General features: G+C 36.1%; 2 protein-coding genes across 6 annotated transcripts in view; one reads left to right on the plus strand and one right to left on the minus strand.

Annotated features, from left to right (window-relative positions):
• The window catches only part of JMJD1C (jumonji domain containing 1C), a 265,419-nt gene that overhangs the window by 132,683 nt on the left and 106,111 nt on the right, over positions 1–26,625 (minus strand). The window lies entirely within an intron of this gene.
• Positions 20,490–20,741, plus strand: LOC113600160 (dynein light chain 1, cytoplasmic-like). The gene is given in 1 exon segment (XM_027062100.2): positions 20,490–20,741. A coding segment is annotated over 1 exon segment (243 nt). The 5' UTR covers positions 20,490–20,498.

The raw sequence follows: 26,625 nt of genomic DNA on the forward strand, positions 1-26,625 counted from the left end.
CTCATTTTTCCTTCAATTTGAAAAAAATCTGAATTAAACCATATATCTATTAAAAACCAAGTTAAGTTTAATTCTTTAACAAAATAAAAAGCAAACAAAATTGCTCATAATAAGGACTATTTCCAATTTCTCACTAATTTACTCCAGAAAATCTAAACATTAAGCCTATGCTGTGCACCTTGTAATGTCAAAACCCTGAAACAATGTGAACGGAAATAAAAGACATATAAAATCTGATTTTGAGGTCCAGAAGAGAATACATACTTCAACCCATAAAGATCATAAAATAATCACTAGAAGTTCAAGTTGAATAGATTAAAAATTTTACTGATTACACATCAAGATTCGTATCTCATTGTCAGCACAGAAGAAAACACAAATATAGGCATTTATAAATGCAGCATTAAAAGAAAAAAATGATTAAACAATTATTGAATATCTACCATGTCCTATAAACTAGAAATTAACATACAAATATTCATTTCATCTATAGCTTCTAAAAAGCATTGTTAAAAAAAAGTTATCCTATGTGGTCATCCATTATCATTCCCAACTTTGTGCTGAATAATATCATGAGGATTATTTTTATAAAGGTACTATATATGCTTTAAATGAATATATACTCTGCAATCCTTGGGTGTAATGCTCTCTCAACATATATCCAGTACTTTAGACCTGTCACTTGTGTTGTTTATATTGTTTTTATTTTATTGCTTTATCTTTTGTCACTCAAAGAATTGTTGTGGATTCTTCTATTTCTCCTTGTAGTTTTCTCAGTATTTGCTTTAAATATAATCTAATCTTATCAGGATATTTATTTCCTTCTCATGAACTGAATGTTGTAATTTTGTAGTATATATCACTCTAATAATGCTTTCTGCCTTAAGATCTAACATATCCTAGATTTTTTTATTACTTTTTGACTTATTTTTCCATTCTTTTACTTTCACTTATATTTTTTCCTTAGCTATTTTAGATGTGTCTTGTACAAACATGTTTTACTACTTAATAAAGTGTAGGGGTGCCTGGGTGGCGCAGTCGGTTAAGCATCCGACTTCAGCCAGGTCACGATCTCGCGGTCCGTGAGTTCGAGCCCCGCGTCAGGCTCTGGGCTGATGGCTCAGAGCCTGGAGCCTGCTTCCGATTCTGTGTCTCCCTCTCTCTCTGCCCCTCCCCCGTTCATGCTCTGTCTCTCTCTGTCCCAAAAATAAATAAACGTTGGAAAAAAAAATTTTTTTTAAATAAAGTGTAACAAGCTTGGTTCTAACTGATGAATTTAGTACAGTTACATTTAATGGAATTACTACTATATTATATTTACATCTCCCTATAATTTTCCTTTGAATTTTCCATTTGTCCCACTTGTTCTATGTTTATTTTTATTTTCTTTTTGATGAACTTAGAACTTTTAAAAGTTTTACTGAGTTAATATATACATACAGAGAACTTCACATAATAATTGTAGAGCTTGATGTATTAACACAAAACAAATCTAGGTAATAAAAATCTCAGTCAAAAATAGAGAACTACTAGAAGCTTAAAGAACCCAGTAGTGTCTCTTTATCTTCTCTTACCTCTCTTTCCTCTTTCTGCAAAGATAAGCACTATACTGACTTTCGAGACTTTTATAAATTAAATTTGCCTGTGTTTGAATCATGGAGCAGGTACTCTTTTTGTCTGACGACTTTTGTTAAATATTGTTTTCACAACTTATTTGTATACTTGTGTATAATTGTAATTAGCTTAGTGTCAGTGTTTTATGGAATCTAGTTATAATGTACTAAAATTTTTAACCCTAAAAAAAAAAAGAAAAAAAAGAATTAACCTAATCGGAGCTAAAACATTTTTTTAACTCTATAAAGAAATCTAAATAAAAATATCTTCTGGGGCGCCTGGGTGGCTCAGTCGGTTAGGCGTCCGACTTCAGCTCAGGTCACGATCTCGCGGTCCGTGAGTTCGAGCCCCGCGTCAGGCTCTGTGCTGATGGCTCAGAGCCTGGAGCCTGCTTCCGATTCTGTGTCTTCCTCTCTCCCTGCCCCTCCCCCATTCATGCTCTGTCTCTCTCTGTCCCAAAAATAAATAAACGTTAAAAAAAAAAAATTTAAATAAAAATATCTTCTTAAAAGAACTGAACTGAATATACTCAAAGTACAAGCTTTTAAAAAGAAAAACCTGTGTTATATGAGATATATATTTTAAAAGTTGTAAGAAGTCGGGGCACTCAGGTGGCTCAGTTGGTTAAGCATCTGACTCTTGATCCCAGCTCAGGGCTTGATCTCAGGGTCATGAGTTCTAGCTTCATGTTGGGCTCCAAGCATGGAGCCTATGGAAAAAAAAAAAAAAAGGTTGTAAGAAGTGAAATGTGAAGTAAATGATTTTGCAGGAAGACTTTTCTAAATGCCTTATACAGTATTTAGCAATACTGTTAATTCCTGAGTTTTCTCTTTTCTCATTCTTATACTTACTTCTCCTGCTAACTAATCACTTAAAATCTGAAACAATAATTTATTTTTCTTCACACCAACTTTTCAATCTTGCAGCATTTCGGAATAGCTTACAAGATTGAAAACCTAGAAACTCAAATTGCAGAAAAGAAAAGTCAAGAATATTTTCTCCTCAAATGAGTATAATAAAAATGATGACTGCTTTCTAAGTGCTTTTCTTACTAGCATAAGCATTCTCTTAACAACAGTTTGGTTGGCCACAAGGAGTACAAATAAACTTCTGGTGCTAAACTGACAAGGTATTTGAATAGTAGTTTTGCCACTTACTGAGTATATGATAAAGAGAAAAGCTATGTCCTGCATTTAAAAAAGAAACCTAAGAATGTTATACAAATGAAAGAAAAAAAGACTACAAAATTCTTTTAGGGATGGAGTGACGAGCAGGGGGGAGATTAGATTTTAGGAAATGTGCCCGTCTGACAATATAAAAATATAAAAATCAAATTTCTGATAATGTGCTTTATCCCTGGCTCTTAGTCTTATTATTTTATTTTTAATATAACAACCATTCACAAAACAAAAGCTATGTGAATAGTCAATTTTAGAAGATAATACCAAACTATTTTATCAAATTATTCCATCATTTTACACTCCCACCAGGAAAGTAAAAGAGATCCCAAGGATTTACATTCTCCCAAACACTTGGTATTGTCATTTTAAAATCTGTGTCAAAAATGTTTCTGTAAAATAGTTATCACTTAATGTGCATTTTCCTGATCAGTAATGATGCTGAATACCTCTTAATGTGATTATTAGCCATGCAGTATTTTTGTGAAATGTCTAGTCATTTATTCTCCTTCTTCTTTCTTACCCCATTTTTCTGTATGTTACTTAATTTGTAGAAATTAAAGGCACATTAAGATAAAGAAAAATTAACCATGAAAAAGTCAGCTTTATCAACCTTTACTGAACATTGCAGAAATCAAAATTCCACAACACGCCCTATTTTGTTTTGGGGAAATCTAGTCTACTGCACTGGTCAATCTGTCTATTCCTGTGACAAAAGCCACACAGTTTTAATAACTCAAGCTTCACAGCAGTCCTGATACTTGGTAGGAAAAATGACCGTCCACATCTGGATATTCTTCCAAAAAGTATCTTGATTATTCTTAGTCTTCATTTTTCCAAATAAAACCTAAAGTCTCTTTATCAACTGTCAAGAAAAATTCTACTAGGTTTTTTAATCAGAATTGCATTATATCTCTAAACGAATTTGGTGAAGAACTGATATCACATTAAACGTTCTTGTAAATATACTATGAAATAGTTTCTGTTGTTACATTAAGGTCATTGATCTTTTCTTTTGCTATGTTTAATATGCTGTAAAGCCCATCCAAAGAATTTTTTTTAATTTTTTTTTAACGTTTATTTATTTTCAAGACAGAGAGAGAGAGCATGAACGGGGGAGGGTCAGAGAGAGGGAGACACAGAATCTGAAACAGGCTCCAGGCTCTGAGCTGTCAGCACAGAGCCCGACGCGGGGCTTGAACTCACGGACCGCAAGATCATGACCTGAGCTGAAGTCGGCCGCTCAACCGACTGAGGGACCCAGGCGCCCCTCAAAGAATTTTTTTAATTACTGTATTTTTTATCTATAAATGTTTACCTGGTTCTTTTTTATATATCTTGGATTTCTCCTATATTCATGTTTTCCTTTAAATCCTTGTAAATATCGAGTAAATTTATAATAGTGTTTTACTGTCTTGGTTTGCCACTTCCTTCGTTTCTGCCATTACTTGCATCTGTTTCTGCTGACAGTTTGCCTGTTCGAATAGCCTGTTACTTGTCCATAAATTACAGGAACTAAGAATATACATCTAAAAATTTTTACACCACTTTGATATTGTTGGGACATCAACACATAATTTTTTATAATATATAAAAGTTAGGTGTGAAACTGAAATAAATTTTTAAATATTCCTTCAATGTAGTTTAAAAAGAACTAACTAGGGACGCCTGGGTGGCTCAGTCGGTTAAGCGTCCGTCCAGCTTCGGCTCGGGTCATGATCTCGCGGTCCATGAGTTCAAGCCCCACGTCGGGCTCTGTGCTGACTGCTCAGAGCCTGGAGCCTGTTTCAGATTCTGTGTCTCCCTCTCTCTCTGCCCCTCCCCCGTTCATGCTCTGTCTTTCTCCGTCTTAAAAATAAACGTTAAAAAAATAAAAATAAAAAGAACTAACTAGGCTTTTATTTTAGGATTAGTATGAACATATCTCTCTATTCTTTGGTATTAGCTACTTTTTTTTTTTTAAGGAAGAAAACAAAACTTTACCAACGTGTTTTATTACCTTTACTTCATCTATCTTTTTCAGCATTTGTCTTTATATCTGAATGACAGTTTGGATGTATAAAAAAATTCCAAGCTCTTTCCTTCAAATTTTTAAAAATACCAATGCATTTTCTGCTTGCATTCATAGTTGCTGTTTGAAAATGTGATATAAATCAATTTTTCATTTCTTTGTGACTTCTTTCTCATCTCTGGAAGGCTTTAGATTTTTCTTTCCCTTTGGAAGTTTTACATTTAATGTGTGTTGTGGGATTTTCCTTCTCTCTCCCTTGACTCTTTGTGGGCCTTTTTTTTACCTGAAAATACTCATCCCTTCCTTCCCTGCCACTTTAATTCTAGAAACTCTATCCCCTTTATTCCTTCACGTATTTTCTGATCACTTTTTTTCTCCCTCCTCAGATTCCTATCATCTGGATGTTAATACTTTTGCTCTTCAAAGGATTTATTCTGTTATTTATCCTATTGTTTGTATTCATGTCAGCTATTATGTTTCTTATATTGAATAACTTTTCCTCCCTTATATTTTCTTATTTTATATTGTTAATCTTTCTTCCCCAATTTTTTTAGCATAAGTATTAGGATAATTTTATATTCTCAATCTATTTTTGTATTTCTACTATGAATTGAATCTGTAACTGAGTACACTATTTTTCTTTTCTTTGAAATATCTTATTATTTTGGCCTGTGTGCTCATTTTCTTCTAAGAAAACTCACTCAAACAATGCATATGGGACAATGCCAGACCACTTGTCAGCCCCAGTGAGCTCAGGATGTTGAAGTGGCAAACACCTAAGGTAAAGAGTTTTAGGCAGCAGAGAACTACAGTTAATCTCTCTTCTTTTTTTCAAAAAACAATTCCTTGCGGGTCACCTGGCTGGCTTGGTCTGCAGAGCATGTGACTCTTTTTTCTTTTTTTTTAAATGTTTATTTATTTTTGAGAGAGAGAGAGACAGAGTGTGAGTGGGGGAGGAGCAGAAAGAGAGAGGGAGACACAGAATCCGAAACAGGCTCCAGGCTCCAAGCTGTCAGCACAGAGCCCACAGTGGGGCCAGAACTCCAACGAGATCATGACCTAGGCTGAAGTTGGACGCCCAACCAACTGAGCCACCCAGGTGCCCCATGCATGTGACTCTTGATTCTGGCTTTGTAAGTTCAAGTTACGTTGAACACTGGATATAGAGACTACTTAAAAAATAAAATCTAAAGAAAACAAAAAACAAAAACCAATTCCTTAGGAAGGGAGCTTCACTCTTTGTTCACAGGAAAAAATGTCATGCAAGGGAGATTCTCTTCAGACTGTAATTTATCAGTACTAGGAATGTGGTGGGCACGGGGTAGGGAAGCAACAGTCCATCTCTCTCTCTCATCCCCTAAGAGGCAAAGTACACCATCCTGATTTCGTTTCCTGAGGATACAAGGACAAGGGTTCTGAGACACTGCAGATATGGAATGATTAGGCAATTTGGGTTTAATGGGGAGAAGCAAGAGCAGAACTCCAATAGTTCATTTTCAATTTTTCTTCGCAAAGCCAAAGTAAGTTGCTTCTAGCCCTCAAACAAAACTTCCATCCCATACACCCACTCAAAACTCTTCCACCATCTTAGAAGCTTCTCGCTATATGTTCTAAACCTTTAGTTTTCTTTATAAGACTACTGAAGCTGATCTTGGGTAAGGGAGCCAACAGTCACACAACTTGAACATCTTTGTAAGAATGTGAACATTCTTTTTAATGATAAAATATTTTCTCATCTCTCGAGTATATTAGATTTTTTTCCCCTTAAGTTTTCATTCTTTTTAATGATAAAATATTTTCTCATCTCTTGAGTATATTAGATTTTTTCCCCTTAAGTTTTCATAACTATTCCTTGCAATTTCTTGGGTATCATTTTTTCCCCCTGTTTGTATGCCCTCATGTTGGGAAGCTCTTTTCAAGTATTGAGCACTCTTCACTATTAATTTATATTAAAGAGAAATGAAAACTCTGGCTGGAAAATGAGTGGGTGTCAGCCTCACCAAAAATGACTAGGTAAATGCTGACTGTTGTAGTGAAGGGCTCCTAAGGGTCAGAGTATTTCTTCTCTGAAAAACTGTAATTTCTGTAAGAAGAAACCTCCCTCCAATCTCTTGCTTAGGAGGTATATGCCAAAGTCGACAGTTTTCCGGGAAGAAGCCACAGAAAATAGCATAGGGGAAGGAACTCCCACTACTTAGTATGAAGATTTTAAAGTTGCTAGATTCTCGGGGCACCTGGGTGGCTCAGTCAGTTAAGCGTCTGACTTCAGGTCATGATCTCAGGGCTTGTGACTTCAAGGCCTGCATTGGGCTCTGTGCTGACAGCTTACAGCCTGCAGCCTGCTTCAGATTCTGTGTTTCCCTCTCTCTCTGCCCCTCTCCCACTCATGCTGGGTCTCTGTCTCACAAAAATGAATAAACGTTTAAAAAAAATTTTTAAGTTGCTAGATTCTAAACTACAAATTACAAGAACCTAAAGTGAGGACACTTTAGTTTTTTGTGATTTTTCTTTCCCTTTTTTTTTCTTTTACTTTAGGTGTTTTCTCACCTTTACATTTATTGAAACTGTTAAAAATTTCTGTATTTGTCACAGCACAGTCCAGAACAGAATATATGAGGTGTTTCCATACCCAGTCAAAAAAAAATGGTATGATATTCCTAATGGAGAAAAGGGTTTTGAAAAATATATTTTATGTATATGAAAATTTAATGGATATGAAAATTAGATAATACTGATGGAAGAACAGGACAGAAATGGCTACTTGGGTAAGACCTAAGTAGGGTTGTGATGAGAGTAAAAAGAAAGGGTAATCAGAAAATTGTACTACTACTCACGAAGGACAGGTGTCAGAGCCAAACACAGGGAAGCATGTTGGCCACACAAACTAAGCCTAGAGATTGCACTCGTGTGTCCTGAAGCACAAGTTGGAAAAAAATATTATTCATTCATAAAACAGAAATCACACTGAGTATAAAAAGGTTAGGAACAAAAAAAAAAAAAAACAACCTCTCGTATATCTTGGCATACTTAGATGTTATATAAAATGAGATAATAGCCTTTTTCCTTTTTGAAAATTTTTATAAACAATAATATAAATTAATCAAAAGGAATGAATAAATGCTTTTATCATCTAGACAATAACGTCTGCATTTTATTAAGCTTACTACATAAGATGAACCATGTTATACATACTCAATTTTCAAATAAACTATCTTGTATGTCCTCAAGTAACACCATCTAGTATATTCATTAAAAAATTTTTTTTTTAATATTTTTAATTTATTTTTGAGGGGTGGGGGATGAGGTGGGGTAGAGAGAAGCTAAGGCGGGCTCTGTGATGTTAGCGCAGAGCCTAACATGGGGCTCGAACTCACAAACCACAAGAACATGACCTAAGCCAAAATCAAGGGGTGAGTAGGGGAGGAAATGAGAGAGAGGAAGACACTGAATCTGAGGCAGGCTTCAGGCTCTGAGCTGTCAGCACAAAGCCCGATGCAGGGCTTGAACTCATGAACTGCGAGATCATGACCTGAGCCAAAGTCAGTCTTCTGTTCATTTTTAACTGGATTCTTTGTTTTCTGTTGAGATTTTTAAGTTCTTTATTATTTTGGATACTAAGCCTTTATTGGCTATGTCATTGGCAAATACCTTCTCCCATTCTGTAGGTTGCTTTTTAGTTTTACTGATTGTTTCCTTCACTGTGCAGAATTTTTTTATTTTGATGTAGTCCTAATAGTTTATTTTTACTTTTGTTTCCCTTCCTCAGGAGACATATCTAGAAAAAAGTTGCTAGGGTCAATGCCAAAGAAGTTTTCCTATATTCTCTTCTAGGATTTCTATGGTTTCATGTCTCACATTTAGTAGGTCTTTTTTTTTATTTTTTAATTTTTATCTATTTATTTTTTTAAGTAATCTCTACACACAATGTGGGATTCAAACCCAGAGATCAAGAGTCACATGCTCTTCCAACTAGGCCAGCCAGACTCCTCTCACATTTAGGTGTTTATTCCACTTTTTCAAATGTTTATGTTATTTGGGGGGGGGGGGGAATGGAGGGAGACGGTGCACACACATGCGTGGGGGAGAGGCAGTGAGAGAGGGGGGACAGAGGATCCAAAGTGGGCTCTGTGCAGAGAGCAGACAGTCCCATGAGGGGCTTGAACCCACTCAACAAACCATGAGATCATGACCTGAGCTGAACTCAGATGCTTAACCAACTAAGCTACCCAGGCACCTCTAATCCATTTTGGATTTACTGTTGCATGTGGTATAAGAAGATAGTCCAGTTTTCCCAGCACCATTTGTTGAAGAGGTTGTCTTTTTTTCCATCAGATATTCTTTCCTGCTTTGTCGAGAATTAACTGACCATATAATTATGGGTTTATTTCTCAGTTTTCTATTCTGTTCTATGGGTCTATTTTTGTGTCAGGATCATACTGTTTTTATTACTATAGCTTTGCAATGTAACCTGAAGTCCAGAATTGTGATGCCTCTAGCTTTGCTTTGCTTTTTCAAGATTGCTTTTGCTATTTGGGGTCTTCTGTGGTTCTGTACAAATTTTAGGGTTGCAAACCAAACACTTATTTTTACCATGTAACACCAGCTGGCTATCTACCTGAGCCTTCATAGGTCTTTATTCCAGCAAACTGACCAAAATGCAGAGTATAATTCTCAGTGTTACAAACTCAAATGTGTTCTTATAAGCACAGAGACTACTTAGGGGCAGACATTAATTAAACTTGTTAACAGTTACATATAAAACAATGTAAATTTATTATTTAAAAATGATTAACATTAGCTCTCAGTTACTATGGAATACATGGATAAGCAATAGTATGATCTCTTCCTTAGAAAAGTTACTTAAGAGGGGTGCCTGAATGGCTCACTTGGTTAAGTATCTGACTCTTGATTTCAGCTCAGATCATGATCTCACTGTCATGAGATCCAGCCCCGAGTCAGGCTCATTGGGCTCCAATCTGAGCATGGAGCCTGCTTGGGATTTTCTCTCTCTCTCAAAATAAATAAACATTAAAAAAAGAAAAGCTTAGGGTGTTTGGGTGGCTCAGTCAGTTAAGTGATGGATCATGGCTCAGATCATTATCTTATGCCTTGTGAAATTAAGCCCTGATTCTCCCTTCCTCTCTCATTATCTCTCTCAAAGTAAAATAAATAAACAAAAAAAAAAAAAAGAAAAGCTACTTAAGAAAGCAAATTATAATAACAATTTTTTACTTGATAAACATGAATAATGTAAAATGGGGGATAATCAGCCACAATAGTAACATAGGGTATCATTTACGGCAGACAGTACTTGGATGGGCAATGTCAACTTTGGCTCTTTGTATTTCCCCTGTCTGATTCTATTATAACGTAAGCTGAACAGTTTTTTCTCTTCCAATCTCTAAATAGGAGCAAGTACAACTGATTAGATAACATATCTACTTAGTAAATTCTGATTTCATTTTAGGCCTATCTCCTAAATCCCCAGAGTATTTTTTTGACAGTTCATTTACATAACAAATAAGTTAATTTACATAAAATATTTTGCTGATTCCAGAGACCGTTAAGTATAATCCTTGTTAGGATGAATTATATTAGTTTACATCTCAGAGAACTATCATATTTCCAAGTTTTTAGAGCCATATATTACAGCTGTCCCCATCACTTCATTATGTATTCGATGTAGATTAACACACTGTAAGTGTGCTCATCCCATGTAGCTTGTACATATTAACTGCTAAGTTAGTTACACTATAGCTATTTACTGAATTGCAAAAAATTATTTTCAATAATAACAGCAATATATAAGAAAGAAAAGATGTATTATACATTCTGGTGCAACTAAAGCAACATTATTTCATATAGTGAATGATCATATGAGAGAACAACGGGTAACACGAATGAATGACAACTAAGAAAAGAAGTCTGTAATTGACAGAGAAGGCACTAGGTAGAAATCTGAAGGTTTCAAAGAAGTGTAACAACCCATTGAAAGTTCTGTTTAAAGAGAATTAAACACTGGGGTGCCTGGATGGCTCAGTCAGTTAAGCGTCCAACTTCAGCTCAGGTCATGATCTCATAGTTCCTGAGTTTGAGCCCTTGCATTGGGCTCTGTGCTGAAGCCCAGAGCCTGGAGCCCGCTTTGGATTCTATGTCTCCCTCTCTGCCCCTACTCCCCTCACACTCCCTCTCTTTCTCTCTCTCTCAAAAATAAAGGTTAAAAAGAATTAGAAAAAAAAACCTAAACACGACAGCAATTGATTAGTTAGGAATCACTGTACTAATTTATGTAGTGATTCCTTAAAAGAACCAGGGAGCATCCAACCTGAAAAAGGACAAACTTTAGAAGAATACAGTAATATCTAGAGCCAAGACACATGCCTACAAAAAGATGCTTCATCTTCATGCCACTACCATGTTTCATGAATTTACATAAGCCTATATAACTACAGTTTCATCAACTGTAACCTAATTTGTAAAAGGGTGGAACAAATGGAAAGCTACTTCATTGCCAGAAGACAGACAGATATAAATATGTCTACATGTATGTGTGTATATATTTTTCCCCCAGGTACCTAAAGTCTTTTAGTGCCTTACAAGAATAAATTTTGGGCTAGCTATATATTCTAAGAAGCTCTCTCTCACACACACACACACACACACACACACACACACACACACAGCTCAAAAAGCTTACAAAAGATAAATGATTTGGTCTTAATCAAAAAATTAAGGAAAGATCCACTAGAGATTCCAGGTTTCCGATTTTTATTTTGCTGTCCATGATCTTTAAACCAAGTTGTTTTTTTTAAAGCATTCTGAAATTTTTAAGAAAGTAATGAAAATGCTGAGATATCTAGGCAAACACCAATAAACAAACAGATTTGAGGAGCTTAAGGAAAAAGTACTCTGATAGCTTTTGCTTTTGTGTATATTCAAAAATTTTCATAATAAAAAATAAAATGAAATACTTATAGGAAAAGAAAAGTTTCTGCTCCAAATTTATTACAAATACCTATATGGACATTTTCATAAATGACTTAATATTATATTTGTGGAAAGGTATAACATTAAGTGTTGGCTTTATTTCTATATTTTTATTGGTAAAGGCTTAATGTCATGGCTGTTTCATATTAGATATAAATTTTTCTTTACAAATTGAAAGTCAACACACACATATATACAAAAGTACATAAATATAGGAATAATTTTCACCTAAAACTAAATGTTTTCCCTTCTAAACTGTGTATCTCCTGAGGGCATGGATGCATACTTTTGCATCTTTCTATTCCAAACACATAACATGTGCTTACCATGAAACACAATCTAATAAATGGCTAAACAATAGAATCATATCAAAATGTTTAATCCAGTTTTGATACATTTTAACTTTGCTAAAAGAGGTTGTTTTAATTTAATTAATTTGAGGCACTGATTTTGGTTACATTTAAGAAATTTAAACAGACAATATGTAGAAACACATATTTTAATTACATTTCACAAGGTTTAGGAACCTTAGCATTTACCATCTATACAGAAACTGATAAACTACTGACCTTAAAAGGTAGGACAAATTTTTTTGAAATAATGATTCACATTATACAGTTTTTAAAGCTAAAACACAGTATCTGTACTCCCTTTCCTGCATATGTGAAAGGCAAAATACTGCTATTAGAAATTTCTCCTAAGGACAAATCTCAATGAATAAAAATGCTACTACCATCCGCCCTGCAAAAATTTCCCACTTAGTTGTATCACCAGACAATTAGGAGGCAGAAACTTAAGAGTATTAAGAATACAATTATCCTGCTCTAAAAATGAGGAAATGTTTCTTGACAATCTTTTCATTTGAGCACTCACAATTTTGTCTCAGAGTTTTTCAATTCTTGCAAATGAAGTATAAAGGTCACTTCACCTTGATGTCTTTTCTCAGTTGAATTTTAGATATTTAAGTACAACTTTTTTCAGCAAAATTAATTTATAAAGATAGACAAAATTTTCTAAAGTCAAATACCAAAATGAACTCACAAAGCCATTCCTCAAGACAACTAAAAACATGTGTTAAGGGGCGCGTGGGTTGCTCAGTCGATTAAGCAGCCACCTTCAGCTCCAGTCAGGGTCTCACAGCTTGTGAGTTTGAGCTCCACATCCGGCCTTACGCTGACAGCTCAGAATCTGGAGCCTGCTTCAGATTCTGTGTCTCCCTCTCTCTCTCTGCCCCTCCCCCACTTGCATGCTGTCTCTCTCTCAAAAATAAATAAATGTTAAAAAAAATTTCTTTTAATTAAAAAATGTATGAAAATGAGAGCCTATTTTGTAACTGATAAAAAGCAAAGGAAGGAACTTCAGTGATTCACAGCACCCTTAAAAAGCCTTCACAGATAATACTGATATAAAAGTATAGCCACAGAATACATTAGATGCCGACCCAATAAAAGGTAATAAATATATTCCATTACTGTTAAACATATATCACTTTTTCAGTACCATTAAATTTGATTTATTGGCATCAAAAGTTTTAATAAAGGAGAAATGAAACATGGTCTTTGCTATTCCTTCTGAATATAAATTTGTGTTCAAACAAGTTTTGTTTTTTTTTTTTAAAAAGACAGACTTTCCTCTTTTTAGAATAAGGAAAAAAATTTAACTTAGCTTTCACCACTTTAATAAATCAAATTGTATCAATTTTATATTTCCTGCATAAAAATAGTAATTAACACAGGTTAGTATAACCTATAATTATATATGCTAAGCATACAATCCAGGATCTTTTTTTAAAACTGTGGTTTCTTTTGTTTTCAAGTCTTGTTCCCTAGGCTAAGGAGTTCTAGTCCTTCACAAAAAGAACTGACCCAGAAAAATGGAGACACTACCTCACAGAGGATAAGGTCAGTACAGCAGTCTGAGAAAGTGCCTCTAAATGTTGCTATCAGAGACTGCTGTTCTAGGTAGCTTCAACCTTGAAAATAAAATTTATAAGACAACCAACTGGATACTTATCCAAAAATGATGATTATCTAGTTGTGAGAACAATGAAATACAAGAAAGGCCTTTACAGTACTGTATAAAACCAAATATTCTACTTAATATTCAGTTAAAAGGACACTTAATTCTAAATACAATTCCTCTTGAAACCTGGCGTTTTGATTGTGACATGCAATTTGAACCATTATAATTGTTTGAAAAAATAATGGATAGAAATATCTAAACCATGTTAACGTCTTTAGTAAGCATATAAGAGTAGTATCAAATCTAGGCATCTGGGTTTATGTAACTATGTACTTACCAAGTTTACAAGTTACTACTATATAATGCCTTTCAACTTGATTTTCTTTAAAGATCTATCTTTCTTTCTTTCTTTCTTTCTTTCTTTCTTTCTTTCTTTCTTTCTTTCTTTCTTTCAAGAGAGAAGGCACAAGTGAGTGAAGGGCAGAGAGAGAGAGAGACAAGGAGGGAGAGAGAGAGGTGGGGTTCACGCAAATGGGGCTCAAGCTCACTCAATGCAGGACTCAAACTCATGACCATGAGATCATGACCTGAGTTGAACTCAAATGCTTAACTGACTGAGCCCCCCAGGCTCCCCTCAACTTCATTTTTAAGATCAGGTAAGATATTATGGTACTGCACATATGCTTCTAAATTTGAAAAAAATTTCTTCTTTTTTTTCTTGAGAGAGAGAGAGCACAAGGCAAGAAGGAACAGAGAGAGACAGGTAAAGAGAGAATCCCAAGCAGGGTCCATGCTGTCAGTGCAGAGCCCGATGTGGGGCTTGAACTCACCAACCCTGAGATCATGACTTGAGCAGAAACCAAGAGTCAGGTGCTTAACCGACTGAGCTATCCAGGCACCCTGCCTCTAAAATTTTTAACCTCAGTAATGTTTACTTTGCTTATATTTCAAACCTCATCTAGAACTGAAAAGTTCTCAATCACTGCTCTTCCCAGTAAAGAAACATGGAGGAAAGAACAACTTTATGTGTTGCTGGGGGGAAGGAAGTAGAAGGCATGTATGTGAGGAAGAAATCTGAAAGAATCTTATTCCTAGAGCTACTTCCTGGGATATTTAATAAAATCTAGGGCACAAAAAAAAAAAAAAAAAAAAAAAAAAAAGGAAAAGGAAAAGAATGAAAAATTCAATTTGAATCATAATGGTTAGAATACAAAGGACAAATACCATAAAAGTTCTCAGCACAATGTGTTTTAATGTGATCATCAAGATGTTACCATGATTCCTTGGTTTTACACAAATCCTCTGTTAGGAGGCCTTGAGAATTCACACAAGAAGAGCCCCACAACAGAAGAATGCTAAGAGGAGCTTAGAAAAGCTAATTCCTAATTAGTGACCACTGCATTAGATCCTAACCCCTTAGTTTTCATATCCTTCTGAGATGCTTTGTAAAGTCGTAGAAAATCCACTATCTTTTTTTGTTTGTTTGTTTGTTTGGTTTTTTTAGTAAGTTCTACGGCCAGCGTGGGGTTGTGAATTCACAACCTGAAATCAAGAGTTACATGCTCTACCTATTTAGCCAGTCAGGTGCCCCCACCTTCTTTCTTATATAGTATTCCCCTTACAGTGGCAAAGCTGTTCCCTGGGCCATCGTTTATTCAAGTCTCTTTCCTGCTTTGCTTCATTCATTTAGCTATAGGAGAAACAGAAAGCAGATGAGCCAGAGGCATCTGCCCTGTCTTCCTAGACACAAAGTATACTTAGTGACATTCTGCAGGTTTTATTACTAAGTAAGGAAATACTTCCCATTTAAAAAGTATTTGATAATCTAAAAAACAAATCTACACATTCATTATTTTACTTAATCATAACAACTTCCAATGAAACTGGTACAAACTGATAGAGTTTAAAAGATATATAAACTCATAAGGTTTATAAAGTACATGTTATCTTACAACTAACCCAAGTGTTCTTTCTATCCAGGCAAAAATTCTAAACCAAAAGAAATGAACACTGCCAGGAAGGGACAAAGAGATAGAGGGAGGGAGAGGGGGAAGGGAGGGGAGGGGGAGAGAGGGGGGGAGGGGGGAGGGGAGGGGGAGGGAGAGACGGGGACAGGAAGTATAGGAGGGGGAGGGGGAGGGGGAGGCGGAGGGGGAGGGAGAAGGAGAATCCCAAGCAGGCTCCACATTGGCAGCATAGATCCCAATGCAGGGCTCAGACTCACAAACTCTAAGATCGTGACCTGAGCCAAAATGAAGAGTCACAATGGAGCCACCCACACGCCCCCAGAAATACTATTTCTAAAAAGCTTATTTGGAGCTCTTTAAAACAGATATAAATATGATTGGGAGTTTAGAGTTTTTCTTTTTTTTTTAATTTTTTTTTTAACGTTTATTTATTTTTGAGACAGAGAGAGACAGAGCATGAACAGGGGAGGGGCAGAGAGAGAGGGAGACACAGAATCTGAAACGGGCTCCAGGCTCTGAGCTGTCAGCACAGAGCCCAACACGGGGCTCGAACTCATGGATCGTGAGATCATGACCTGAGCCGAAGGCAGACACTTAACCAACTGAGCCACCTAGGCGCCCCTAGAGTTTTTCTAAAGGTTATTCAGATACAATTTAAGTATGTATTGCCAAGATAGACCCAGATGTAATGGCATAATTTTAGAGATGCTTAAGAGTTGACTACATATGCTACATGAACTCCATAAACTTAAAAAATTTGAAGAAATAATCTTTTGATGTTTTAACTTTTTATTAAGCCAAATTCTCTATCTTTTATAGTGGGACCAGTTATATTTTCACATAATTAAGACATGAGAATGGGCAAATATTATTTCCTTCATCCCAGTGGAGTCTCCTTGCTTATAGGAAAAAAAAAATTAAGAACAAAAAAACTAGTTTATACTTTCAGTAACATTCTCTTTGAACAGATACATAACTCACTTTGATAACTGCTTAACAGATCTAGACAGCCCCAAAGGAAGAGGACAGCAATGAACATACCAAAGGAAAGGTATGTAAAAAATGGGACAAAGTAAAATGGGACAATCACTGAAACATAATACACTCAATATCTGCATTCTTTGAATGTCTAGATTATGAAACTCTTATTTTGGGAGAAACCCCTACCTTTTCAGGCAGTCTCTCACCTATAGAAACTGGAAAATGTCAATACATTTCCAGACTCCTTAGCAACTAAGTCTATCATTCAGACAAATCTGCCCCAGAATTTGAATCTAAAGCCTGTAGGAAGAAGCAAAGGACAAGTAAAGTCAATGCTGGCAAGGGTACTGGAAGTAAAAGTATCTTTTTTTGTTGTTTTGTTTATTTTGGGAGAGAGAGAGAGAGAGAGAGAGAGAGAGAGAGAGAGAGAGAGAAAGAAAGCGAGAGCAGGGGAGGGGCAGAAAGAGAGGTAGACACAGAATCCAAGCTGTCAGAACAGAACCCAACACAGGCTCGAACTCACGAGCTGTGAGATCATGACCTGGGCCAAAGTTGGGTGCTCAACTGACTGAGCCACCCAGGTATCCCAAGAAGTAGGAGAATCTTCATCTGCTTTCCAGAGGCAGTAATGTTCCAACATCAGAATAGTGACAATGTAATTTATTGTCCAAACTGGGACATTTCTGAGAGTGAAATGAACCATCAATTATTACCAAGAAAAACCAAGATGTATGGCTATATAAGCATTAATGGTATTGCTATAGTGCCTCTGTCCAGCACAGAACCACTTTTGTGATCTGATTTCCTGTCTATATTGGTTCCTGCACAGTCTGCAAGCCTGGTCTCAGATCTTGCCGGGAACCTGTATTCCAAAGTTCTTTACTGAAGTCCTTTTTCTGCTTAAAATTGTCTTAGTTGGTTTCACTACTTTAACAAAGAACTGGTAAGAAGATCTACAGTGAACAGGTGACTATTTAGTATAATGGGGAGAATTAACTTTGGATGCTTTAAAGTTCCACTTGCTATTTAAAACCACTAAAGTAAGTATATTATAAAATTTATCTACTATATTTCTAGTTCCCTCTTATTTCAAGGAGATGAACTACATTCTCTACTATATTTTTCTACTTTAGCAAAGGAAGATACCATTGTCTCAATTTGCAAGACAATGTAAAAAATACAAGATATAAAGGTTAAATGGAAAGATTTGTCTTTTCTGCAACTAGATGGAATGAAGGGAAAGGGCAGCTAATTAGTACTTATCCTCTGCTACCTCCCTAGTGCTTCTATTCTTAACTCCTTCCACTTGGAAGTTGGGCCAAATATGCTTTAAAGCCTGTCTGAACAGTACACCAAGCACAGTGGTGCTGTGGACTCCTCTGTGACTCATTTTTACAGCTCTCCCTCAGGCTCTTTATATTCAAAGTATCATCACTTCTGCTATCCCGGTTTATTTTGAGGGGTAGAGGGAGGGTAGCCTCTCTGCTTCCTGGAGACACCTTGGTGGAAACTCACTTCAGCCTCTAATCAAAACAAAACAAAACAAAACAAAACAACTCCAAACAAGAAAAACAGAAAGAAAAAGTCATATAAACCTAGAATGCATATGTCCTAATTTGTGCAGAAGCTTTAACAGTTCTTAAAATTAATAAGCAAGAGAAACTAGTAAGAGAACCAGGCACCCTAATGTTCCTGAAAGAAAGGTGCCTTTGGCCATATTTAACTAATGTGACTTTGGCACCCTCTCTGTCTCTTCTAAAATCCCTAAGAATAATTACCTTACACATATGATATTACCTTACCTATGATAATTACCTTACACCTATGATAACTTTCTCATATGAGAAAAATCATAATGCAGAGGAGTACAGAGGAAATACAATAGCAGGATAGTTTCTTCATCTGTCTAAAGAGGCAGTTGAATTTAAACTTCTTCTGGTTCCTTTTAACACAAATACTGTACGGCTCTACATTTAATCATTTCATACTAAAGTAAATTTTATAATTTAAAAACGCTTGTAATCTTTTTGTTTTAATTTTTTTAATGTTTATTTTTGAGAGAGAGAGCGAGTGAGCGAGCGAGCGAGCATGAGCAGGAGAGGGGAGAGAGAAGGAAATAGGCCCCAGGCTCTGAGCTGACAGCACAGAGCCCGATGCGGGGCTTGAACTCACAAGCCGTGAGTGACCATGGATTTTTATCTATATCCTTTTAAGTTTTTCAGTCTCTATATTAGCGAATTTGAAGCTAATCTTTATGAAAGCATATAGATTTAGAGTTCTTATATCTTCTTATTGAATTGACCATTTTAACATTGTAATGTTTCTCTAAATCTCTAGTAATAATTCTTACTTTGAGTATTTGTAGAATAGTTCTATAATTATATCAACTTTTAATGATGCCTTGGAATAGTTTACCTTTTTCCACTGTATTATTTTCAATCTCTTTTATATTTTAAGTATAGCTCTAATAAACAGCACAGAGTTGGGTTTTGTTTTTTATTTTGTCTGCCTATTGATGGATTTTAACTGAACTGCTTAATCCATTTCAATGTAATACAATGACTAGTATAAATGGGTGAAGGTCTACCATCTGATTATTTGTTACCTATTTGTCCCATCTGCTCTGTTTACTTCTTTTTTAATGTTTATTTATTTTTGAGAGAGAGAGAGAGAGAAAGAGAGAGACCGAGCAAGCAATGCAAAGGCAGAGAGAGCATTAAGACAGGATCTAAAGGGGGCTCTGGGCTGACAGTAGAGAACCCAATGTGGGACTCAAACTCATGAGACATGAAATCATGACCTGAGCAGAAGTTGGACACTCAACCAACTCAGCCACCCATGCGCCCCTCAGTTTACCTGTTTTTAAATGCATTTTCAATTAAACAGATGTTTTATTGTTCCATTTTTTTTCCTATTTTACTTCCTATTTTATTCACTTTTAAGTTATACAATTTTAATAACTATTTTGGTGTTTAATAGATTGAAAAAAATTCCTGAATTATTTTTACCTACCATAATTAGCAGTTTAATAATTTTAAAAATAATGCAACTTATAGCAGTTTAATCCCATTAACCTTCCTTGTCACCCACTGTGCTATTATCGTCATATATTTTACTTTTATGATTTAAACTCTATAGATCACAGTAAATAGTTTCTTAAAGGCAATACTTTAAAATTTACTTACATTTTATATTTGTATTTACCTCAATTTTATATTTTATAAAATATCTTTATATTTATCTATAACTCCTCTGACACTCTTCATTCCTTTCTGCACTTACATGCCTTTATCTGGAATGATTTTCCTTCAGCCTGAATGCTGAAAGGGCTTTACAGTTAAGTTCTACCATGCTTTCAAGAAACTTAATTCCAATCCTTAAAACATCTTCCAGAATAAAAGGGGAGAGTATTTCTCAGCTCATCTTTTGAGTATGCATAACCTTCAGACAAAAAGCAAGCCAACAACATATATAAGAGAAAAATTATCGGCCAATCTCAGGACTACAGATGCAAAAATTCCTGAAAAAAGTTAATGGCAATCTAAGGCCAACAATATGAAAAAAGATCATTCATTAGAACTGATTTGGGTTAACCCAAGAAATCTAGGGGTAGTACTCTTAGAAAATGTTATAAATGTCACTCAATATAGTACAATAGTGAGAGATGTACCACGTCTTCAACAGCAACAGCGGGTCTCATGGTCTGGGCATTGTCAGGCCCTCTTCCAAGGGACTGTAGGCATATGCCAGTCCTTGCTCTACCATAATAATGAAAAACCATGATTAAAAATCGCCAATATGTTGGAGGAGATGAAACAGGACTCTGTGAGGTATGCTCCTGAGACACTGGAGAAATATGATATAGAGAAGGGCATTGTGGCCCATATTAAGAAATATGGCTATTAAGAAATAGTGTAATAAGAATTCAACCCCACCTGGCACTACATTGTTGGGAGGAACTTTGGTAGTTACCTCACCCATGAAACCCAATACTTCATCTACTTCTATCAAGGCCAAATAGTCTTTCTTAAAACTGGTTAAAAGTATAGACTATTCTAGGGGCACCTGAGTGGCTCAGTCGGTTAAGCGTCCAACTTCGGATCAGGTCATGATCTCATAGTTCGTGAGTTCGAGTCCCGCGTCGGGCTCTGGGCTGACAGCTCAGAGCCTGGAGGCTGTTTCAGATTCTGTGTCTCCCTCTGTCTGCCCCTCCGCTGCTTGCACTCTGTCTCTGGCATTGTCTCAAAAATAAATAAACATTAAAAAAAAATTAAAACAAAAAAGCATAGACTATTCTAGACCCAGTGATCCATCCAAAAACAAGGACCACAGCCTAAACTCCCAACACCAGTTCCTGAAATCTTCAACCTTGATTAAAGGAACACTTCAATCTTTGAAACTTTGTGTTGTTTTGTACAGGGCATTCTCTGTACTAATTTGTTGTAGCTATTAAAATATTAGCAAAATATCTTGTATTTATTTTCCATTCCATTCATCTCTGCCCGATGTTTTTTCTTCTAAAAATAAATTCCTTTCAAAAAATTAATAAATTTGTTGGAGGAAAACAGTATTACATATAATTTTTTTTAATACATGGAAAAATACAGTCAACAGATGCAGTATTCCATACAACTCAGCACATACTCATGATAAAAAGAATCGGGCAAAACGAAAAGAGAATTTCCTTAACTTGATAAAGAACATCTACAGCAAAGACCAACTTCAATGATGATAAAGAAGCCCACAATCACATCTATTCAATATAAAATGGTAGTCCAAAATTATTGAAAGAAAAAAGAGAAAAAGAAATATTAATAACACAAGAGACTAAAAAAGAAATACTGTCATTATTTGCAGATGGATATATCCTCCATGTTGAAAGTTAAGAAAATTTTGTCAGGTTGTTAGATACAGAAGTAAAAATTTAATTTCATTTAATTAATTGCATCTATTAGAAAGTAAAAGTTTTTTTTATTTTTTTTATTTAAAAAAATTTTTTTTAATGTTTATTTATTTTTGAGACAGAGAGAGACAGAGCATGAACAGGGGAGGGTCAGAGAGAGGGAGACACAGAATCTGAAACAGGCTCCAGGCTCTGAGCTGTCAGCACAGAGCCCGACGCGGGGCTCGAACTCACGGACCGCGAGATCATGACCCGAGCCGTAGTCAGCTGCTCAACCGACTGAGCCATCCAGGCGCCCCTAAAAGTTTTTTTTTTAAATAAATGTTTATTCATTTTTGAGAGAGAGAACATGAACAGGGGAGAGGCAGAGAAAGAGGGGTACAGAGGATCCGAAGCTGGCTCTGCACGGACAAGTCCAATGCAGGGCTTAAACTCACAAACCACAAGGTCATGACCTGAGCTGAAGTCGGATGCTCAACTGACTGAGCCACCCAGGAGCCCCAAGGTTTTTTGTTTGTTTGTTTGTTTTTTAATCCCAGTATAAACATACAGTGTCATACTAGTTTCAGGTGTACAATACAGAAATTCAATAATTCTATACATTACTCAGTGATCAAGGTAAGTGTGCTCTTAATCCCATTCACTTAGTTCACCCATCCCACCACCTGACTCCCCTCTGGTAACCATGCATTTGTTCACTATAGTTAAGAGTTTGTCTCTTGGTTTCTTTTTCCTTTGTTTCTTTTGTTTCTTAAATTCCATACATGAGTGAAATCATGTGCAATGTGTCTTTCTCTGGCTGGTTTATTGTGATTAGCATTATACACTCTAAATCCATCCATATTGTTGCAAATGGCAAGATTTCATTCTTTTTATGGTTGAACAACATTCCATTGTATACATATATCACTTCTTTATCCATTCATCCATCAGTGCAACTTGGGCTGCTTCCCTGATTTGGCTACTGCAAAAAAATGCTGCAGTAAACACAAGAGTGTCTATACTTTTTCTAATTTATCTTTTTTGTTTTCTTTGGGTAAATACCCAGTAGTGTAATTACTGAATCATACGGTAATTCCATTTTTACTTTTTTGAAGGACCTCCATACTGTCTTACACAGTGGCTATACCAGTTTGCATTCCCAACAGGGCAAGAGGGTTCCTTTTTCTCCACATCATAACCAACACTTGTTTATTGTATTTTTGATTTTAGCCATTCTTACCAGTGTGAAGTGATATCTCATGGTTGTTTCGATTTGCATTTCCCTGATGATGAGTGATGCTGAGCATCTTTTCATGTGTCTATTGGCCATCTGGATGTCTTCTTTGGAGAAATCTCTGTTTATGTCTTCTCCCCATTTTTTAATTGGATTATATGGTTTTGGGTGTTGAGCTGTATAAATTTCTTACATATTTTGGATATTAACCCTTTATAAATATGTCATTTGCAAATATCTTCTCCCATTTTTTAGTTTTGCTAGTTATATCCTTTGCTGTGCAGAAGTTTTTTAATTGGATGTAGTCCCAATAATATGTTTTTGCTTTTGTTTCTCTTGCTTCAGGTGACACGTCTAGAAAAATGTTGTTATGGCCAGTGTCAGAGACATTACTGTGTTTTAGATTTTATGGTTTCTGGTCTCATATTTAGGTCCTTAATGCATTTGGAATTTATTTTTGTGTATGGTGTGAGAAAGTGGTCAAGTTTCATTCTTTTGCATGCAGTTCTCCAGTTTTTCCAATACCATTTGTTGAAGAGACTTTTTCCCACTGCATATTCTTGCGTACTTTGTTAAGGGTTAATTGACCACATGATAAGTGTGGGTTTATTTCTGGGCTTCCTATTTCTGTCTCATTGATTGCTATGTCTATTTCTGTACCAGTACCATACTCTTTTGATTAATACAGATCTGTAATTAAAATGTGAAGTTCAGTGTTGCCTGGGTGGCTCAGCCAGTTAAGCATCTGACTTTGGCTGAGGTCATGATCTCACAGTTCATGGGGCTGAACCTCGTGTCAGGCTCTGTGCTGGCAGTGCAGAGCCTGCTTGAGATCCTCTCTCTTTCCCATTCTGCCCCTCCCTAACTTGTGCTTTCTCTCTGTGAAGTTTTGAATTGTGATACCTCCAGTTTTGTTTTTCTTTTTCAAGACTGCTTTGGCTATTCAGGGTCTTTTGTGGTTCCATAAAAAGTTTAGGGTAGTTTTTTCTAGTTCTGTGAAAAATGCTATTGGTATACTGATAGGGATTACATTAAATCTATAGATTGTTTTAGATAGTATGGACATTTTAACAATATTTTTTCTTTCAACTCATGAGCATAAGGAATGTCTTTCCATCTGTGTGGACTTCAATTTCTTTCTTTAGTTTATTCATTTATTTTGAGGTGGGGGAAGAGAGAGAGAGAGAGAGCGAGAGCACGAGCAGTGGAGGGGCAGAGAGACAGGGAAAGAGAGGATCCAAAGTAGGCGCTGGGCTGACAGCCGAGAGCCCAATGAGGGACTCGAACTCACAAACCATTAGATCATGATCTGAGCTGAAGTCAGATGCTTAACCAACTGAGCCCCTTCAGACATCCCGGTCTTCAATTTCTTTTATCAGTGTTGTATGGTTTTCAGAATACAGGTCTCTCACCTCCTTGTTAAGTTTATTCCTAGACATTTTATTATTTTTAGTGCAACTATAAATGGGACTGTTGCTTAATTTCTCTTTTTGCCCTCTCCTTAGTAGTGTATAGACACGCAATGCATTTCTGTACATTGATTTTGTACCCTGAGACCTTACTGAATTCACTGTTCAGTTCTAGCAGTTTTTCGGTGAAGTCTTTAGGGTTTCCTATGTATATTACCATATCATCTGCAAATAGTTGAAAGTTTGACTTCTTCCTTACCAATATGGAAGGTATTCCTTGTCTGGTTGCTGTAGCCAAGACTTCCAGTAACATGTTGAATAAAACTGGTCAGAGTAGACATCTGTGTCTTGTTCCTGACCTTAGGGGAAAAGCTCAGTTTTTCGCCATTGAATATGAACTTAGCTGTGGGTATTTCATATATGGCTTTAATCATATTGAGGTATGTTCCCTCTAAACCTACTTTGTTGAGGGTTTTTTATCATGAGTAGATATTGTACTCTGTCATATGCTTTTACTGCATCTATTGAAATGATCATATGGTTTTTATCCTTTCTCTTGGTGATGTGCTGTATCATGTTGATTGATTTGCAAATAATGAACCATCCTTGCATCAGGAATAAATCCCACTTAATCAGAGTGAATGATTTTTTTTAAAATGTATTATTGGATTCAGTTTGCTAACGTTTTGTTGAGGATTTTTGCATCTCTGTTCGTTCATGAGAGTTACTGGCCTGTAGTTCTCTTTTTTTGTAGTTTTGGTATCCAGGGTAATGCTGGCTTTGCACAGTAAGTTTGGAAGCTTTCCTTCCTCTTCTAGTTTTTGGAATCATTTTTAAAGTAAAACTTTTTAAAGAAGCATTATTAAAATATCTAGAAATCATCAATATAAAAAGCTTCTGCACAGCAAAGGAAACAATCAACCAAACTAAAAGGCAGCCTATGGAATGGCAGAAGATATATAAATGCCAATGACATATCTGATAAAGGGTTAGTATCTGAAATCTACAAAGGACTTATCAAACTCAACAACCCCCTTCCCAAAAAAACCAAATAACCCAGTTGAAAAATGGGCAGAAGACATGAATAGACACTTTTTCAAGGAAGACATCCAGATGGCTAACAGACTCATGAAAAGGTGCTCAACATCACTCATCATCAGAGAAATACAAATCAAAACCATGATGAGATATCACTTCACACCTATCAGAACGGCTAAAATTAACAACACAAGAAACAACAGGTGTTGGTGAGGATGTGGAGGAAGGGGAAACCCTCTTGCACTTTTGGTGGGAATGCCAACTGGTATAGCTACTTTGGAGAACAGTATGGAAATTCCTCAAAAAACTAAAAATAGAACTGCCCTACAATCCAGCAACTACACTATTAGCTATTTACCCAGAGGATACAAAAATACAGATTTGAAGGGGTTCATGCACCTCAATGTTTATAGCATTTTCAACAATAGACAAACTATGGAAAGAACCCAAATATCCATCGACAAATGAATAAGGAAGATGTAGTATACATATACAATGGAATATTACTCAACCATCAAAAAGAATGAAATCTTGCCATTTGCAATGACGTGGATGGAACTAGAGGGTACGATGCTAAGCAAGGTAAGTCAAACAGAGAAAGACAAATACCATATGATTTTACTTATATGTGGAATTTAAGAAACAAATAAGATGATCATATGGGAAGTGGGGGGCCGGAGGGGAGAAAGGGAAACAAACCACAAGACACACTTACCACAGAGAGTAAGCTGTGGTTAAGGAGGTGGGCGGGGGATAGGTTAGACAGGTGATGGGCATTAAGGAGGGCACTTGTGATGAGCACTAGGTGCTTCAATTCAAAATGGGCTTTAATCCCTGTAAGGCCTAGTTTATTCAAGTATACTTTTAGGGCTATCTTCCCTAAATAGGGGTGATTTTCGCTAACCAGAGAACATTTGGCAATATATGGAGTTACTTTTGATTGTCACAGTGGGTCCTGGCATCTATTGAGTCTACAGGCCAGCGATGCTTCCAAACATCCTTCAGTTCACAGGACAATTCCTGACAACAAAGAATTACCTGGTTCAAACTGTCAACAGTAGTAAAACTGAGAAACCCTGATATAGAGTACAGCTCCTTGAGGTTTTAGCATAAAACCAGAGAGGTTTGTTTAGCAAACAGCTCTGTCCTTAGAGGTCCTGAACTCCAACTTTTGTCTCCCTAGTCCAGTAAGCATGTCAAAACAACTGCTTAGCTTCTCAACCTCTCAGTGGCCTTTTCTGGAATCTGTACACCATCAGGGGGAAAGAAGGTCTCAAATGTCCTTCTCAGTGGACTGGTTTTCTTTTCACCCGAGCTTTGGCTCTGTAATTCTTCACAGCCTTGGAGACTGTGATATCT

Source organism: Acinonyx jubatus, chromosome D2, assembly GCF_027475565.1.
Source record: "Acinonyx jubatus isolate Ajub_Pintada_27869175 chromosome D2, VMU_Ajub_asm_v1.0, whole genome shotgun sequence".
In the NCBI taxonomy this organism is placed as follows: Eukaryota; Metazoa; Chordata; class Mammalia; order Carnivora; family Felidae; genus Acinonyx; species Acinonyx jubatus.